This window comes from Malurus melanocephalus, unplaced genomic scaffold (assembly GCF_030028575.1).
Source record: "Malurus melanocephalus ecotype Western Australia unplaced genomic scaffold, MMel_1.1 scaffold_62, whole genome shotgun sequence".
NCBI lineage: Eukaryota > Metazoa > Chordata > Aves > Passeriformes > Maluridae > Malurus > Malurus melanocephalus.
The window spans coordinates 1,721,191-1,736,060 of record NW_026623294.1 but is presented as its reverse complement, the minus strand read 5'-3'; the positions used below and the strand labels follow the sequence as shown (position 1 = coordinate 1,736,060).

At 34.4% G+C, this 14,870-nt stretch overlaps 1 protein-coding gene across 8 annotated transcripts in view; it reads right to left on the bottom strand.

Annotated features, from left to right (window-relative positions):
• The window catches only part of VPS13B (vacuolar protein sorting 13 homolog B), a 423,643-nt gene that overhangs the window by 140,195 nt on the left and 268,578 nt on the right, over positions 1-14,870 (bottom strand). For all 8 annotated transcript variants that reach the window (XM_057366267.1, XM_057366269.1, XM_057366268.1 and 5 more), the window contains exons 31-33: positions 10,834-11,037; positions 2,817-2,943; positions 1,059-1,202 (exon numbers count right to left, since the gene is read on the bottom strand). In XM_057366267.1, coding sequence (XP_057222250.1) covers positions 1,059-1,202; positions 2,817-2,943; positions 10,834-11,037 — 475 coding nt within the window. The remainder of the gene's footprint in view (positions 1-1,058; positions 1,203-2,816; positions 2,944-10,833; positions 11,038-14,870) is intronic.

Below are 14,870 nucleotides of genomic sequence, written 5' to 3'. Positions count from 1 at the left end.
AATGTAAATAGCTTGGCTGCTCTAAAGCATTTCTTGCTTCCACCCAAACTCACGTGCAATGCTGAAACTGTGAGATTCAGGAAAGGAAGGAAAAAAATCTTCACCAGGTCTCCCACTAGCTAGATTCTTGGAATAGTTGACTGTGTCTTGCTCTAAAACTCCTTCCCTAACTCTTGTTCTATTCGTGGAGCTACCTCAATAGGTCCAAACAGCCACTCCAGTGSAATTAGTACTTTGTCATATATTAACTCCTACTATCTTAAAGATGCTGTCAGCCTGACTAGATTCCTGGTTTTGAAGATAAGAAATACATTTTTTTCTTAGGGCAAAAGTTTTCCTTATCTTTAATATTTTTTTTTTAATATCTGCCCATAAGCGTAAAATTTAAACTTAMCAGTCTGTCTCAGTGATTGGCTCTCAACATAAACTGTGATAGGAAGTCCCAGTAATRAAGAATCACAAAATTAAAACGATGGCTGCTGATGACTAATATTCCAGAGAAAAAGGAAAGATCAATTGTTCAGATGAAGGATTACTCATGATGTACCTACCAACATTCTCACTAAGRAAGTATGAAAATATTCAGAGGTGGATTGAATTTTAGAGACTTGAGTGAAGACAGTTAATGTTAGTAGTGGTCACCAGGCTCAGGGAAAATTTTATAGTTTACTAGCTTTAGTGAAGGACAGTGTAGGATGTGAATTCAAAAGAAAATACCAAAGATTCTATAAAAGTTTAACACCAGATAATATCAAAAATCTACTTTAAAATTTGTTTCCTTCACCATTTATATAAGTTAATTCTCCTTGTACATAAGATGTTGAAGAAACACTAAAATAAATAGTAACACTTACTGAATAATATTATTTTTAAAATAACACATTATATTCTTAAATCAGTGTCAGAATATATTTTGAAATTGACCATATAAACAACACTAAAAAATGTATTTCATGACTATGCAATTTTTTCTAGATGCTACAAACACCTGCTCAGAGCTACAGTACTTTGCAGATTAAGTTTTTAAAAATCCAGTTGCAAACYAGGGAAAAACCTACCTCAGTGGTGCTACTGGAAGGTTCCAGTCCAACCATATTAGCTTGTACCAGATGCTGAAGAAGTTGTACTTGAGCCACATTGAGGAAGAAGTCCAAATTTGTTGTCACATTCACTTCCAAAGAATGACCACAGACCAAAATTTCCTGTGAACAAATTAAAGGTAAATATTATGTAACAGCTACTGGGGAAATAATTTTCAGCTTCTATGTAACTGCATTGTGTTTCTCTGCTCTAGTCARTACTTAACCATAACATTATATATATAACATTATATACAGCATTAATTTGGTCTTTTTTAGGAGAAACTGGTGTGTCACACTTCTAAAGGATGTGGCTTTTCTCTGCATGGCTTTCAACAGTATAACTGTAAAAGCAAACTTTGCGAGAAACGCATCTCATGCACAAGGTTTTGTTCCCATTTCTTGCTAGTATCAGTGGGCTGTCAGAGTGTCCCTGGCAATGATTCCAATTCTCCTTTTCTTCCAAGAAAAGGATGTACATTTTTTTTTAATTTAAACACAAATCCTGCTTGATTTATAATGAAATCATGTGCTRGAACTCACTGATAGCCAATATAATTGATTTCTCTTTGCCAGTAAGCCAAGCTGGATAGCCACTGTGTTATTGGTGTTGTCTGGCACAATTAAAGATCTTCACCACTGTTGACACGCAATAAAGAGATGAAAAACAGAACCAGTGCAGAAGGGTAGAAGAACTGTCTTGTCTCATGAGAAGTTTGTACAATGTTCAAGCTCTAATCTAAACTAGACCTCTCCCTTCGTGATGGAACGTCATCCAGGGAATAGATAACAAGAACAATGATTGTACAGAAAACACTGACATTCTTGAACATAAGCATTAGCAAAGCTCAGATTTTTTTTTTTTTAATGGAATAACTTCTATGCATCCTAGCCATACTGAGGCTTTCTATTTCTTTTTTACATTAAACAGTTTTACATTCTGCCCTTTTGATGACCCTTCACACAACACATAAAGCTGTTGATTTCTTCTTTCTATGCCCACTAGCTATTATTTTCCAACAATTCACACCCACCACATAATGCAATACACATCTAATACGCTTTACAGTCCTGTACCAATTTTGCTCTTCCCAGGAGGTAACTTTTAAGAGAAATTATCCCTAKGAGCTGACAAAATTTTCTGATCTTTCCCCCATGTAAAATGTTCTTGAGCTCCAAACTAATGCCAAAAATTGAGCCAATACCTTTTGTGTGTAACTTCTTCACAGACTTAGCATTAACAAGCTGAACAACAGACTGGCAAAAGAGCTTGTTCAATCTGAGTACCTGGAAGTMGCCATAGCAAAGGTGGGGAAGTGGRTGCATAGTGGCAACCTAGGGTCTTGGAAATCTGGCTACGAGAACTCAACTTTCTTATTATAGATGGTTTATAGATTGCATTTTCAGTTTTTTTATGAGAAGCTTGTGAATACAATGTTTTGYAATGTTGCACCCCTTCTCAACACCTTTCCATTACAAAACGTTAAAAAATACTGCTGGAAATCATTAAATGATTMCCATTTGTGAGACTGAAAATAGGCTTGGACAGACTACCTTTAATACTGAATGCAATACAAAAATTCTTTCTCCAGCAAAGTAAGAACATTTCAGCTCATGACCTTTTTCCAGTTGGCAATTTGAAAACACACCCAAACACTTCAAATGATGGAATGGTAAAATATTAAGATTACACAGATAGTAAAATTAATGCTATTTCTGTTGACATTTTGTACTAACCTCTGGGTGTAAATTCTCTGCAGCATCAATTTTTGTAAAAATAATGGCAGGAGCTGCAGTTATTCGAACGGTGAAATCTGTTAAAATTGGAGTTAAAATAGCTCTCCTTTCCTGATGCCGCCTTATGCTAGGAAACAAAAAGAAAGAAAAGATGAAATCACATTATAAATTGTCAAGASGCAAAAACTTTCCAKATTATTCTTTACATCCAGCACATASCAAAAAACTTCTTCAATATCAGTTTTGCTACCTTAATAATAATTATACAACATTTTTGTAAATCATATTAATTCCAATCCTGAAGGCAGACTTCCATCTTCATTTAACAGGAAAAGTGTGTCTAAATATTTGATTCTTCAACCTACCCCCAGGCAGACAAACTTGACGCTTGAAACTGCTTATTTTCCTGTTTGATGCACTGTGCACAATAATTAAAAAGAAGASGTGAACTTTATTATCAGTATTTTTAAAACTTGTCTGCAGATGTCCTTYACTTTAAAAATAGCTTTTTTGAAGCCTGCGTATTTTAATTTGTGCATTCAAAAATCCATGTTGAAGAAATGTGCACAAAATTGACACAAAAATGAAATTCACGAAAAATTGCCTAGTGAATGCCATGCAACACTAGGACTCCCACATGAAATTAATAACTATTGTCCAAGATGWTTAAAATTATGTGAAAAAGCAGGGATGCCAGTCTGCCTTCACTCCTTCAGTCACAGGAAGTTCTTGATGCTTTTTCAGCTAAATATCAACATTTACTTACCAAGAATATTTGTGTCATGAAACTTGATAATTGCATTTGTTTTCCAGCTGGGTGTTAAGTTTTGGGGGTTTTGTTGTTTTTTTTCCCTCTTTAACCAAATAGTAAGCCTAAAAGCACAACTTGCCTATAAATGGATCACTAATAGCTTATGACAACACATTCCAAATAGCCAGAATCTTCTAGGTCGGGTCAAATAAACTATTGCCACAAAATGCCATCTGAGACCCTCTGATGAGGGAAAAAAACTGTAATGAGATCAAGATGATGTTCAGCCTCTAAAAGAGGATACACTTCAAATTCCAGGGAGATTATTTCCATCAAGATAGTTTTTGATAACTCTTTTTACCTATTATTATTGATAGCCACAACTCTAATAAACTTTTGCCTCAAATGACCCTCACTGCTGAGGAGGCTGCACACTACCATAAGAAGTGTGCAGTTTGCTTAAGAGTAAGCCAATTAGTGAGTAGAGAAAACTACCATTTTATCTTACAAGGGTTTACATTTTGGTCAGCTGTAGTTCTGTTGATCTCTAATGACAGCTTTTAAAGCAGTATTAGTCTCATTAGATCCCCAAATTAGAAGTCAGACTTTTTAGTGGCTAGTGAACATCTTCAACTTGAGAAAACTGTCTTAGGTTTCGGAGTTCTACAATTGTTTCTCTCCCTGCCATCACCCTCTTTTTAGATTTAAACCAAATGGTTTTCAATTTCTATTTTCCCTTCTCAATGGGTTGAGAAGAAATGCCTTTTTTTTCAGGAGAATGAAAGAGCTAAGCAGCAGAACAACTCCATAAAAGAATATGCATAGCTATACATTAGAAAACTTCTATTTGAAATTTGCTGAAATACTAGTAAGTATAATTAAAAAATACAGAACAGAGCTGTAAAAGCAAGTAATCTGTTGAACTTCAGACCCTCAATTGGCTCTCTTCAATCACTGTTCAAATTGTTTTTCAGCTCATGCATATTCCCATTTCTTAAYAGTAGATACCAAATACATTGCATCTTAAAGGACTTTCTTTGTAATATATATTGATTGCTACTTTATTTTTAAAGTCATCTTTATGTGCTATCCCTGTCCTGCTCTGCTTACTACTTTCTGAATTTCTTGTTGGTGAATTTGAACCTCAGCCAAATAAAGTATTAGCAAAATAATTGTAAGTACAAACAGAAGGCAAACAGAGCACGGTAAATAATAGAGAGGATATGAGAAAGAGCACAAAAGGAACAAAGAAACAAATTCCACTTTGAATTATTGAGTCTTCCACACTGCACCTAAGTGCAACATTAACTTAACACAGGTGTACGCCACATGAGCTTATGAAAAAACTTGATTGTGAAGAGYGTAATGATGGCTCTATGTCTGCAGCACATTCATTCCATGGTTCACTTATGCATCTGTTATATATTTGTCTTGGAAAAAAGGAAAAGCTAGTATTTTTAGAGATGTTAAAGCAGTTGATCATCTACACTTAAAAGTAAGTGAATTTGAAAGACCATATGCTAACGCAAAGGAACAAGGCAGTTAAGCAACTGTGATAAGGTTTGGAGGTGCCTTAGTGCAGAACTTGGGCTTTATCTGCATGGTAACATAAACTCTGGTTATAGTCACAGATCCAAATTGCAGAAGCACAGGATGAAAATGGTCTCTGTCCTCAAAGGCTTACAATTTAAGTGTAAGAAAAAACATACCCATGGACAGCGAAGTAAAAGTAAACCCCTAATAGCAGCATAGGTAATAATAKCCATACAGTGGCAAGCTGTCTTCAGGTTTTTATATTACAGTATAATAGAAAYTAACTTTTTTGAGGGATTTCAAATAAAACATTGCAATAACTATGTGAATATTCACAGGAAACACCTTCATATCACACAGGAGTGAGCAAGGAAGAGCTTCTTTGAACAATTGAATGTGTCAGTCTCRGTAACTGCTATGATGAGGTCTGATGAACAGGGAGTGTGGATGTGTCAAAGCAAATGAAAGAAGACAAGTAAAGGCAAGTAGACAGACAGGGAGTCTGGAAGTACTGCCAAAGTAAGRACATATTTCATGATTAATATGAGAAAAATATTGGGGGAAGAAGAGAAAAAAAAGTGAAGAGCAGAATTTCACAATGAAAGCAACACCATTTGATTACGTCTAATTAAACCATCAGTATTTGATTATATCCAGTCAGAAGCACATTGAATTTATACACRGAGGAAGGACTGCCAAAGAGATGATGTTGCCCTAATTAGGGAGATGTGATGATGTGAGACTGGATAAGCTGAGAAAATGCACGAGTAGGACTAAGTCCTACTACTATGACTGTCATATGGAAAACACCAATCAAAAAAAACAGTAGATGTGGACAGTAACAGCTAAACTTAACATAGATGTAAAATTTGGAAATGTTTACCTTATTATCATTTATATCTTTCTCCTAATAATACCTTATTGAATCTAGAYTTTGAGCCCTTATATACTGAAAGTTTCCTAAGTCAGAGAGAAACTTGTATACATTCAATACATGAATGACAATCAAATGCACATTGACATAATGTAATTTTACTAGCTATAGAAAGATGAGTTCTCATGGAGAATTTTGTGATGTGAAAAAGAAAAAACTGTATGAAATATCGGTATGAAATAGGCCAAACAGTCAAAGTATTCTCTAGTAGTGTTGAGACACGTGTAACGTCAAAACGTCCTATGTTATTTAGGACAGCATGTTAATTTGAGACTTATGAAAGATATTTTTCTCTTACAGACTTCCCATGTAGCTTTTAAAATCAGCTAATCCCCAACATACAAATGTATTAGGAATGTATTAGGGTATTTAATTACTAATGACTAATTCACATCCTTTTAGCTCTCTGAGGTGTTGCAAAGACATGTCACACAGCAGTAAAATAGTATAACAACACTGAGGAGCATCCAATAATCAAAATTAGATAATGAACAAATCTATATGACCTGGCTGTAAAGAATCACTATTTTTATATTGTAACAYCTCATTAAAACTGATTTTTATCTTATGAAGAATGCTGTGCAGCATTTCTTTGCCATGGATTAACATTAAAAACAAAGCACCCCATCTAAATGAGAAAGGTTTTGCATAATATGAACACATGCACAACTTCAGGTACAACAAAAAACAGCAACTAAAATAARTAACTGAATAAAAATGCATTGCATTTTATTTCAAGAGATTCAAGGGAAATGCCCTATTTCCCTAYACAAGGATCTACAAATCAATTTTTTTCTGTTCTTTCTTATTAGAACTTGGCAAGCTGTCAAGAACTTTCCAAAAAAAGCATGAAAATGAAAACTATTCAAAGAAAAATCTGCAGGAAACCTTTCTAAGGATCCTTGCAGTGGTATTCTGTTCAGTTTTGTTAAACAGATCATTGGCTCCCTGATGTACTCCATGAGAGTCACTGAGAGCTGTTCCAGATGGTGGTATGCCAAGGACAAAACTGTAATGCAGTATATTGCCACACTCAATTCATTACCACACAGAGAAGTAATGCTTTTAAACTTTTTTTTTTTTTTTTAAACAAAGTTTATTCAGGCTGCAGGAAGCAGAAGTTGCTGCTGGGAGCTGTAGAAGGACTGTACAGGGATGGGGGCGAGGCCTCAAGAGAGGATATATTTCTTTATTTCCTTCAGGGCTGTTGTTTTTTCCATTGAGTGGAGGGAGAGAGAGGAGGAGATCTGCAAGCTGAAAAAGCAGTTTTCAATCAAAAAAACTATTTTTTCGTTAAGTACTCCCAGTTCCCCTCATGCTGCTTGGTAAAGGGAATAAATATGGACAGGTTTCATTTGTACATAACCTTATTAGAACTGTCTGATTGTTTCCAGTAAYCTTTTTATATATTACGCCATTAGGGAGCTTTTTATAACATCTATGGTGAAGTATAAACATTTCATAATGGAAAGAGTTATGATCCCTGATCCTCAGTAAAGGACAGCATCTAGACAGTTTTTTCTGCAAGACTGCATCCATCCTAGCGGAGTGTTCCAGTTCCCCCATTCTCCTTGGGGTGGCCTGCAGAGACACAGGAGGCATCACACCAGCATTTCCYTACAGCCCCTCCTGAAGAACTTGACACTAAATACCTGTAAGTATTCAACAATTCAGAGTATGACAGCTTGCCTTCTAAACTGCAACATAAAGGCTGGGGAGGAAATGAAAAACAACCCCATGTCACATTAAGTACCACAAGAACTGAACTCCAGAAGACGCGATGGCAAAATGTGAAGGATTCACTTTTGGTGTAAAGATTGCCACACACATTGCCAAACATTTAAATGTTTAATTCTGTCAAAAGCCTTCGGATATTTGTTGATACCTRTGTGATATCCATAGGTCGCCTACTTACAGTGGTTTGGTTTTCATGCAGATTTTTAAAACCAGACCAAATTTCACCCTAATAGATTAAATTTCAATATAATTTTGTTCAAAAGTTATGCAATTTTATTTTTAGGTAGTTCAGTAATGCTTTTACAAATGGGAATGGAAAAGGAATGGCTGGCTTCTATGCTGAAGTCTTCTGTAAAGTAACTATGAAAAATCTGAATGTAAGCTGGATTCTGTAGTGCCCTACATAGGACTTGAGAATTATAAAAATGAGGGAAACAGATTTCAAAGAAGAACCTTTAAACCCAGTGATTCTAATACACCCTAATACTAGGTAAAACCAAACAGAAGTATATTAAAACCAAAYAAAGAAATTAACCCTAAAATAACTCACAAAAAAAAAATTCATTACATTCCAGGTTAAAATTTCAAAGAATGGTGACATAGTTAAGTTAAACTATCAAGATTTTGTGGTATTTGCAGTAAATATTAAGATAATCTTAACCCTGGAAACTCTCTAAGCACCATGTGAACTGCAGCCACTCTCTTAGCACATGCTGGAAATAGTGCTGGGGATGGCAGAGTTCAGTGCAGGTTCTTCCAGTTCTCAGCACATCACTTCCACAAATCAGAAAATAAACCCAGATACAGAAAAATGGACTGCCAACTAAAAATCAAAAATGCAAACACCCTGAAAACACAGCAAATGTGCAAAATTTAAAACCAAAAGGATAAAAAAGCATTCATACTTTTTCTTGAAAACGAATTCAAGCTGGAATGAAAATACTGCAGTTGCACACGAGAAAGGAAACCTAATCTATTTAATTACAACTGATCTAAATTAAAACTCAAGTAGAAGATTCATTCAAAAGCAATTATAAACCAAATATACTTATTTGTATTCTAATAAAACTTTATTTTGGAAGTCTGCTGAGGAAGCATGTCCAAGCAGTTATAAATTACAAAAAAAAAAAAGAAAACGGAAGAGAACTCGAGATTGTCTGTAATAGCTGCCTCTCTTGTCTTATTAGCTTTTCAGGAATACCACCAAATTTCCTATCTAAATCTATAACCATAAAGSTCAGACCCAAAGTGTACTGGCAATGGGAATTCAGTCACCAATGGGRTGGAAAAGGAAAGCCAATCCCTCAGTGGCTGGTTTTGCTATGCTGTCTTAAGTTGCAAATTGGCTACAAGCCCTTTGGAGATTAACATATCTTACTTTTTAGAATATTCCAGGGGATGTGTGATTTTGTGACAAAGAACTTAATGGGTAATTTGTCCAACATCGAGGCCCARCTAGAAAGTCATACACATTTTTTAAGACTAAGAATCTCAGAATTTAAAATAAAAAACTTCAATGGAATTATTTGAGTTAAAAAAAACTTAAAAGACAGRGAAAAGCTAAGTGATCCTATAAACGAGGAACAGAGTCTACTCCTGTGTTAAAATTTTTATCTGTACTCCTGTGACTCCTTGTTGTTTATCATTTCTTTGGGTAGAACTGCTTTTCCTGCCTGTTATTTTCAATGATAACTGGAGTTTATAATTGATCAGATCTTTTTCCTTCATGCTCTCCTCCAGAGTCAGCTTATCTGCCCTCTTGGCCTTTCACCAATATATCACTTACAAAGCTCAGCCTGTGTGCCATCCTTATGTAGCCTTTGCTAAAATTTGCCTTACTTTCAGTAACATCTGATCCMTCTCATCTCCCATTTTTCTGAAAATTAAACCAAAAATAGTTATTTCCAGATGATTCTGCCTGTTTTTCTATAACACTTTTAGGAACTCACCCCTAAATTCAGATAGGAATCATACCTTAGGAACAATAAAATTGTGCACACATTTCATAAAAATCAGATTGTTTCTGCACGAATTAGATACAAAAGATTTTTACATGAAAATAAATAGCTAAATGTATAGGCATAGGGGCATSTCCTGGCAGAAATGATTCTAAATTCACAAAATTACTTTTGAAAGCTTGCTTTTGGCCATCAGACCTTATTCCTGCCAGTTTGAAAAGTGAAATYTGACTGCTACAGAGTCTGTAAAGTTTTAAGCTACTTGTATGAATTAAAAATAATAAATAAATAATAAATAATAAATAAAATATTTAAATAAGTTAAAGTTTAGTTYTAAGCAACTTCTGACTTTTTGAATATGAATTTTTAAGTATAAAAAGTATATTAAAACTGAAATAAAAATTTCAGATTTTCACAAATTATCAATTTACTTCCAACTCCAATTTTATATTTGAAAACGTTAACATTTAAAATCATAGGCAAATGTATGCATGCTTTGTCTTTCAACCCTATTGAATCAGAGGGTGGGGCTTTGTASACACATATACAATACCCAATAAAGGAGACTTAGTTGAAATATCTCATTCTCAAAATTCATCTGGTTTTAGTTACAGAAGCGCAAAACCCAGTTCAGAATCAATAGGAAATGTTCTACTTTATTCCTCTCTAATTTAGAAATGTCTAAGCTGGTTTTACTCAAGCTTTGTAAAAATACAAACAAAAGAATTTAAAAAAAAAAGACAAACCCACACCACCACCACCACAAAAACACCCTACACCCCAAAAAAGCCCCCAAAACAGAACCTCTCACTGCTTATAGCGACTGAGAAGCTGAAGTGTCAGCCCTGGAGTTATTTTTATGGACACACGGAAGAGCTCACAATGGAAGCAAAGGCATACAGTAACTACACAATAACTACAGTGTAACAACAGTAATATGCATTTCAAACGTGAAATCCAAACTCCATGGAAATGTGCTTGTAATGTAAAGCAAAACCAGTATTGAATTATTTAATTCAATAAACAGGTACATTGTGCATCTTCTCTGTAGTGTTTTCACTATGCAATTTCAGAAAAGAATAAGTTTTTTAAAGAAATCCCTACCTACTGGCCATGTTCCATTCAAGTGCTGGATTTTGAGAATTTCTTTCACTCTCTGTCAAAACCCCTCCTTTTCCATTTTCCTTCTCTGGTTTCAGCTGATTCCAATAAGCAGTACCGATGTTGATAGATTGAAGATCTATTTGATATTGTCTGTCTTCAACCTCTGATCCAGGGTCTCGAAGTATTCCTAGATTTAGTGCTCTCCTGCAATGTCAAAAAAAAAGGTAAAGAAATCACCAAAGGTCAAAATCAGACAAAGCAGATATTCATTAAGATCCAAATTAACAAAATTAAGGACTAAATTTTGCTGGTTTTGTCTGCACTAAGCTTTATTTTAATTTCAAATCTTCAAATATACCCATCTGCCTCTTTCTTGTGGAATTCAATGGGAGATGTGTAAATGAATATATTCCTAAATCTAGCCAGATCTACCGAAATTAATACGAGATCAATGCACTGACTTCATTGCCCTTCCAGTTAGGTTCATATGAGCAGCCTTGTGGGGAAGTAGGACTCATTCACAACTACTGAATGGATTAAGGATGTCATATTCAATTGTTCAAAAAGAACAGCTACACACCARCACAACCAAGAAGTTCATTGTGAGACAACTGTCCCACTGTTCAAATTTATCAAAGAATAAAAATTAATATTTCAAAATGATGGAAAGCCAATCCTTTTACCACTGTATTTCAGCACAGTGTTTTTTTAAAAAAAATTCTTCTGACAAATGAGAAAAAGCATTTTTGAGTAAATCACATTCCTTTTGAATTCTTCTAGATTCTACTACACTAGATTTTACAAAGTATTTAAATCTTGAGGTGAGTTTTGGAAACAGTCAGACTCAACTTCAACAAAATATTTATGARCTATTAAATGAGTGGAGGCTTCTAAGACTATTCAGTTTTACCAGTGACCAGTAACAGAGCAGTCTCCTATTACCATTTGTCTTCTGCTAGTAAGTACTGGGAAATACTAAAAAAATTATCTTGCCCTTTCTACACTGGGAAAAACGCAGCCTTTTGTGCACTGCTCATTTGATATTCTAATAAAAATTCACCCCTATATTATCACTGTATTTCAAAATAAGCTCTTAAATGGAGCAAGGGGATCTTAATTTTTTTTTCCCTTCAATCTATCATCACAAAGTATAGTCTATTTTTATTGATTTCATACATCTGCATTGAAGCTTAAGCTTCTTATTTGCATATGACATCCAATCTACTSTTATTTTCAAGGTTGTTGTCTTATSCCAGATTGATTTAGYATACAGCTGCTGTCTTCACAGAGGAATTAATAATTCTGCAATTTGTGCAGAACTTAATGCTAATAATCTAAAAATAARTAACTACTAAAGTAGCACATCCCAAATTGCAAACTCAGAGTAGAGGTGTGCAAACTATAGGTATGGAAACTGTTTCAAAGTGCAATCCCAATGCTGCCCAAATCGAAATACAGTTGAAACTGTTAATACCCTGCCATTGTCACCAACAGAGTATGTTAACAATTAAGATAATTAGGTAATTAATCATATGTASCCACAGAGGCATGTGGATGACAGGAAAGCCATTTTGATCAAGTCATTCCTGGTGAGGCAGTGTGATGGCATTGTTCAGTAGTCCCTATAACTTTCTTAAGTGCTTAGTRGAAACACACTGAAAATCTGTTTTGTCAGTAGTGGTATTTCAAAATTAAATGTGGTTTCTTAAAACTCAAGTATGTGTTTGTCAACTTTCCACATAGAGAGACCTAACCACAACTACTGTGCCTTTTATTATTCTTTCTAAGGCATTATTTCATCAATATAAATGCAGGTTTTTTTACAAAACCCCACCACAGTAGATTATTGATCCAATGCCTATTTACATACTTTGTCTAATACAAGTAAATATTGAAATAYATGTTTTGTGAAATATTACTGAAAACAAAGCATAAAATTATCTATTTTAGAAATCTGCTTATGTATATAAAACAGAATATGATACTAATTTCACATACATAATGGATTGTTCTCTCTTGTACATCACAGTGAACACGTTTCATTTTTTTTATGATTAGTTTGATAACTTGCAACAGACTCACCTAGATATTCCTTACACWCATTCAGCATAACCATGACCTTGTGACTCAAATTCCTAGAGCACAATGTGTCTCTATGCACTAATCTTAAACYCACCATTGTGACAATGGCTTTCTTACCCTCACAAATTTACTTATTTAAACATAARCCACAACAAAATCACTCTTTGATAAAAATTTTTAGGKGCAGYAAAATATACAAGGGGATTATYTAAACACATGATACCACTGTATTGCATTGCTGATATAAGACTTGTCCATGGTATTTTTAAAAACAATCGAATTTGKGATATTACAGCCTAATACTTCAATATTTTCATGCTGATATAAAAATTCACATTTGCATTCTGTTCCTATTATTAAAAATCTCCTATATATAATACAAAATTCTTCTGATTCTTTAGATACACATCTGGAATCCAAGCAGTGTTTCTGCAGATGACCCATTTCAAGAAACATATATTTTACACAAATATGTAAAATACAAGAATTAGTAATTAATGCCTTGCTGTTCTGACTAAGCTCATTATGGCTTTCAGAAAGTACATCGTGCCAGTTTTATACACAGATCAAATTTTTCCTTTTTTCCCCAAGTAAGTTATCTATCTATCTATCTATCTATCTATCTATCTATCTATCTATCTATCTATCTATCTATCTATCTATCTATCTATCTATCTATCTATCTATCTATCTAATCTATCTACCTACCTACCTATATGGGCATTTACATAAGCCCTCACTTCTGGTCTTCCATGTCAACAATTTTTCTCAGTATACCTCCAATTTATTAGTTGTATACTTTCTAGAAGGATGAAAGTATGTTAAACCACGGCAAAACTGGCCTAATCTTAGGTATACACACTTTTATGAACTCTGCAGCCTTTGGAATCCTTGCAGCAAATAAAATCAGGAAAATAGAGTATGCCAAATTCTATTATCTCCGGCATAAGTGATGTTTTATCAGCTGAAATGTACTGTTGGGGTTATGATTTTAATTGCTTTCSTCTCCTGAAAACAATTTCACCATTTCATCTGAACCTTTCAGCAGGCAGTGTAGAACAAAATAGTTGGTCAACAACACAGTAATATCACAAGCAACCTAARACAATAATAAGCATGCAACAGGAACCATAGGTTTAAAGTTTTTCTTTTTAAAATTGATTTAGTCTGGGTGAGGCTTTTTGTATGTTTATTTAAGAAGCAGTTCATGTTGAACCAGTTACTACTACATGCTGCTGAATAAGCGTAATTCTGAGACCCACTGTAAAGAAATTAAATGTATTCACTTACAGCTCATCTGAGACCTACAAAAAGCTAAACAAGCCAGGAAAATGGCAGTTGAAGACTATACATTATGTAACAATTATGAAATATTCACAGACTTTACACACAACAGCTAATTTTTGTTAGTTCTTACTGGATCTCTGTGTGCACTGATTTCTTCTTCCAGGTACAGACATGATAAACCTATCTACCCAAATTTCAGTAATTAGAGGTTTTGTCTGGTGTAAAAGAGCTTTCCTATTCTAATTTAAAAAGGAAACAGACAATAAGCTTGGATAAATGTATACTCTATTYCACACAGGTAAAACCTGTGGCACATATGCAAAAGGATCCCTTCCTCTTCTGCTTAAACTTACTAATTTTCAGGCTAAAGATAGTCCAAAAGCTCCTCACATATGCATAAGATGTGACTGAATACTGTAGAAATTACAGCAACATTTATCAGTGAGCTAATGCACCTTAACTGCCTTTACCTTAATTCAATTCAATAAAGCTTCCTCCTTGACAAAGCCATTGAAGGTATTTTACCAGAGAAATTGAAGCGTTTGTTAGGGATACAATGGACTTCATATGGAATGAGATGCTACAGATGTTGAGAAGGACACAATAAAAATGTGGTAAACCCAGAGAATCTATGAGAACAACACTGGCCTTTGAGAATGCTATGATTC